The sequence below is a fragment of the Phocoena sinus genome, chromosome X (genome assembly GCF_008692025.1).
Source record: "Phocoena sinus isolate mPhoSin1 chromosome X, mPhoSin1.pri, whole genome shotgun sequence".
Taxonomy (NCBI): domain Eukaryota; kingdom Metazoa; phylum Chordata; class Mammalia; order Artiodactyla; family Phocoenidae; genus Phocoena; species Phocoena sinus.
In genome coordinates, this window is record NC_045784.1 from 88,423,883 (window position 1) to 88,429,136 (window position 5,254).

Sequence of the window (5,254 nt, forward strand, 5' to 3'; positions counted from 1 at the left end):
CCTTTTTAAGAGCTTATAAACCTATGACCTTTTAGCTTAAAAGTTACATCATTATAGCCTAATCAAAAGGATTTTGGGTGCTGTAGTTGAGGTTGGTCTGATAACTTGTTAAATGATTATCCTTAGCGATGGAAACAGTACATGTGGCAAAAAAAATCTGTTTTTTACCCGCTGTGATTTCGACTGCCCAAAGTTCCAATAGGCAAAAATAGAGGGAGGGGAGAAGAGGGTTAAATCTGTGACAGATGGAATCACTGTAATGTAATTATGTGCTGTGGAGAGACTTGCGTCTGTAATTTAAAAGTCACCACTACGTACTGTATATTCAAGCCGTTCGATGCTAATCCAAGTCTCTTTAAAGTTCAATATGTGAGAAGCAACAGAAAAGAATATTTAACAAAATTATCCTTTGCTTTCTGATTTGTTTTGCCTATATTGTCATGTTTTCCTAAGATCTGGACAGTATTCCAGTCAAGAAAATAAAGGGAATGTGTATATTCTGTTTATATTTTGTGATGGTCTAATTTTGTTTTAAATTATAATGAAGAAATAAAGTGCAGAGTCAAGATCCAAGTTCTAGTCCCAATACTCTTCATGTATTTAAAAAATGGCATAAAATAAAAGGAACTTCCCCACCTTAATCTCCTGAGTTTGTTTCCCAATCAGTAGAACGGTATCTGTCTGATCAGTAGGTAGTGGCTGCTTGGAGTACCATGTGAAAAAATGATCCAGAGCCACATGTAGGGCAGCCTGAAAGAGTGACTTGATTGATAAATACTCTCTGTCACACCCACCAGTTGCTCAAAAAGGGAAAGGGAGAAAAGAAGCACAAACATTGTATACTGGTTATTCAAAATGCACTTTTTATTCACTTTAACACAGATGATATTTTTACAGTTGAAACAAAATATCTGATACACAATTTTGAGTTTTTAGCAGCACCTGCAACAAGAGGATTGTGGAATACCTCAGGGTAAAGTAGAGATGGCCGAGGCAGGCACAAATTAACCTGAAATTCATCAATCCACTGAAGACATATGGAATCTGAGGCCCCCTGAATGTTAGCCCAACACATGTAAATAAATTAAATAGATATTCTGTATGATGTTTTAATGGACCATTGAAAAACAATATAGCTCCAATTAGAAATATCTTGTTCCAAAAAATCTAGTGTTCGTTAAAAAAGAAACACCTACTGAAAATATTGCACTGCACATTCTAGAGTACACAATTTCTAAGCCTATATGCACAGTTTCTTGTACTCACAGATTTCAGCCTTTGGTGGTTTTTTTTATCTTACCCAAACTATATGTCCACAACCCACTGAGTATTACTCACCAAAATGCCATTATTTTTTGTCACTTAAGTGCTTTCATTAAGATATTGTGTAGTGATATGGCAGAAAAAAAATTGGTGTGGCTAAGAGGAAAGGGGCTTCAAATGACCTAACACTTGTCTTGTATGGACAGGAGGCCTATGAATGGGATACCTAAGTAATTTCTTTACTTAAATGATCACATGCCATTCTAATAGTGACAAGTACTTTTATGAGTGGATGGAGGTCTTTATGAAGGCCTGAGATCTACAAATAGAAACTATTATAAGCAGAGTGCAAGTAGAAAGAGAAGGCCCCAGGTCTCATGCACTTAAAAACAATTAGCATTTAATAGTTCCGACATACATATTTTCACCCTAACATGATTGTAGCAAAATGATCATAGAACTTGGAAACCAGTGTGGCTGGCTATAGGCATAGGCAGGATAGAGACCAATACTTAAGAGCTATGGGGTCCCAGTTCTGGCTTTGACTTCTGGCATCAAAATTAGTTGGACAATGGGGTCTGGACTATATTTAAATTGGAAATATTGAGCATTACTGGGTTAAAATATCATCTTCCACTTATCAATGTGGCCAAAAAGTCCCAGAGCTCTTAAAGCACATAAGGTCCCACATGTAAGGCTGATTCCATATGTGGCTACAATGGAGAGTTCTAGGCTATATTCCTGTGAAAGCTCCTGTCCCCTTCCCAACCTAGGTCTCTTTTAGGGTCATTTCTAACTGTCTCTCACTACCTTGGGTCACTGTTTTTATCATAGATGTTGTAAAAGTATAGATTAAAATCTATGCAGGACAAATCAACTGACAAGAACTAGCTGCATATTAATAATATAGTATATAGCTGGCAGTCATGGTAATCAAAATTTGACAAACTGTTTTTGTATTTTAATATGGTATCTTCAGGATGTTTATATTGGGCACATAATGATTACTCAGAGCTCAAGAACTTTTCCTGCCACAGTGCAAAAACAAAAGAAAGAGCTATGTAGTTGCTGTTAAATGCTGATCCCAGAGTAGTTTGAGAAATTTTAAAGTCCCTTTCCATAGTCTTAGCTGTTGCCTTAAGATATATCTAACTAAAGCATGGCACTGAAACGTAGTTTGTAGCTCGCAGATTCCTAGAACTCAGAGCTGGAAGGGACCTTAAACCAAACATCTAGCCAGTACAGAAATTATTTTTATGATATTTTAACAGATGGTCATCCAGCATCTTGAATATTTTCCCCAGAAGGGGGTTCACTATTAAGGCAGTCCATTCTATTGTTGGACAACTCTCTTAAATTCATTCTAATGCTGGGTTAAAGTATGTTCTCTTGTTACTTTCAACGTCCTAGTTTGGCCAGCTCAACATACAGTGCATACAAGAAATCAGTTCCTTCTACAATAAATATTCAAGTTACGGAACCTTAGAAGAAAAGCCCACTATCCTCCAACCTGTTCTGAAGGCTTCTCTGAGAGCACAGTATGGTGGACCAAAGGACCATCAAAATTATGAGCAGAGTGCACTGCATCCAAAGCCATATACTAAGCAGCATTGCTAAATTGATAAGAGGTTGTCAGAGAAGCAACATCCCTGTGCAACAAAAGTAGACTTATGAAGTGAAAGCAGACCAACCTTTTATTTGCAAGGGTGGTTGGCATATTTAAACATAATCCATTCACTAGGACCCTGTTACTTCAAACACAAGGAGTATAATAAATCTCCATTGTCATTAGTGTATCTCTTATTGAGATGGTATTTTTTGAAAAGCTCAGATGGGAGCAAACCATACATAGGGATTTAAACAAGGCAGTGTACGTCATTATACTTTTGCATTCCTAATCATTACAACCTCTTTATAATTCAAGATAAGGACATCCTAGTTTGCATAATAATCTTTAATGTAATACGACTCAGAGTCTTATTTTTTTCCCCTTTGGCAGACATGTCAGAAACTGCTTGGCAAGAGTTGATGGTGACATTTGTTAGCTGATTAATGGAATGCTTTAAGGGATAGCTGTAGCTCTTTAACTCCTTCATGCGGCTGGGTTCTAAGTTTAAACTGTGATTTGAAAAATATCTATATCTTTCAGAACTAAAGCTTTCTGAAATGTCCTGAAAGACACAAGAAGGAAATAGCAGAAATCACGCAAAATACACTTGGCTTGATAAAGCTTTTTTTTTAATTGCTCTACAACTTCAATTTGAAAGGTTCTGATTTACAATCATAACCTTATCTCTCACCCTTTTGTATGTGTGTGCAGTCTTAGAGGGGCACAGTTATTCTTACACTACTGACTGACCAGTTGGGGCACACTTTTAAAAGGCTTCCTACTTTTAACAGCATGAAGATCCTGCTTTGGAACCACTGTTCAAGTCAATAGTGTGACCTAACATACAATGCTCCAGCTGTTCCTCTACAGCTAACACCTGCCTGACAGCTTCTTCAAAGGCCACTGTCACATTAGTATCATCTTTGGCACTAGTTTCTAGATAAGGGTAATCTCCATTCTCCATGCACCAGGCCTGTGCCTCCTCAGTAGTCACTTGCCTATCCTCTTTGTCTACTTTGTTACCCAGAACTACAAAGGGGAAGTGCTCAGGGTCTTTCACATCTGCGTAGTAGATGAATTCTTTCTGCCAATTACCAAGGTTCTCAAAGCTCTGCCGGTCATCCACGCTGAAAGTCAAGAGGCAGCAGTCTGCTCCCCTGTAGAAGGGTGTCCTAAGGCTCTTGAAGCGTTCCTGCCCTGCAGTGTCCCAGATCTGGAGAGTTACAAAACGTCCATCTACCTCCAGATCTCGATTTAAGAACTCTACCCCTATGGTGTGAAAAGCCTGGGAGTCAAATTTATTGGTTACATAACGGTTCATGAGCGAGCTTTTCCCAACTCCACCATCACCCAAGAGAATGACCTTTAAGAGCAGGGATTTCCCACTCATTGTTGTAGCACCAGATGGAGAAGAGTTTATAACCAAGAGAACCTGAAAATAAAAGAAAAAGCAGAAGGGAAAACAGTTAAACCTGAAACTGAAATCAACTTCATAGTAAATTTCTCTGAATTACAAGGCCTTATTACTTAACTTCTCTTAATTCATGCTCATTAAATGATATAGTACAGCAGAAGGAATAAAACTCTTTTTCCATAAGGGAGAAAATATGTCTTGTTTTTCTGAAGTATCTTGCCTGTGCCAGGAAAATGGCTGAATGCCATGCATAAATGGACTAGCAGATGGTGCTGTAATCTGGTTCAGTTCTGACCCTATTCTAGGGGAGAAAGCCTAGAACAGGAATGCTACTCAAATGTGTAACGTATTAGCTTCTGGTTTGGACAGTTCCAAACAAGAGGCAAAGAGTATGAAATTGATTAGAGGGGTTTGAAGTCTGTTCCTGATGGAGCCAAGAACCGTTGAGGAGAGAAAGGTGTGTAAGCTGGAATCTTGATTCTGTTAGTAGAAGTTTGGTTAGGGTTACATTGGACCCCAGAACTTGGAAAAGAGAAAAAGATCAGGTTTCTTCAGGCATTTGCCCCATTATACTTGAATTGATATGGATACCCTCACAAGTAAAAGATCTTCCATAATCTTTCCTTCATGGAACAATGGCACTCAAGTTGATGACTGTTGATTGGTATCATTATAACAGCTATCATTGAAGAAGAAAATCTTGAATAGCTTATTAATTTCTGGATTTAGGTTCTAATTCCATAATAACACCAATGAAAACATACTATAAACTCTAAAGAGCTAATAATTATACAGTATCCTTCTTGTTACCTCCACATTCTATACATGAAATACCTAGACTGCATCTTAAAATAAAAAGATCAAATGTTTACTGAACAACTACCTTGTACTAGATTTTGTTAGGTTCTTTCAAACGAGGTCCATTGTGGGAAATCAACAATGATGATCAAATAAAAACGTATAACATA

At 37.7% G+C, this 5,254-nt stretch overlaps 1 protein-coding gene across 1 annotated transcript; it reads right to left on the minus strand.

Annotated features, from left to right (window-relative positions):
* Positions 1-3,656: 3,656 nt before the first annotated feature.
* On the minus strand, positions 3,657-4,262 carry RAB9B (RAB9B, member RAS oncogene family). Its single transcript, XM_032620625.1, has one exon. The coding sequence runs from the start codon at positions 4,260-4,262 to the stop codon at positions 3,657-3,659; it is 606 nt and encodes a 201-aa protein (XP_032476516.1).
* Between the last annotated feature and the right edge of the window lie 992 nt (positions 4,263-5,254).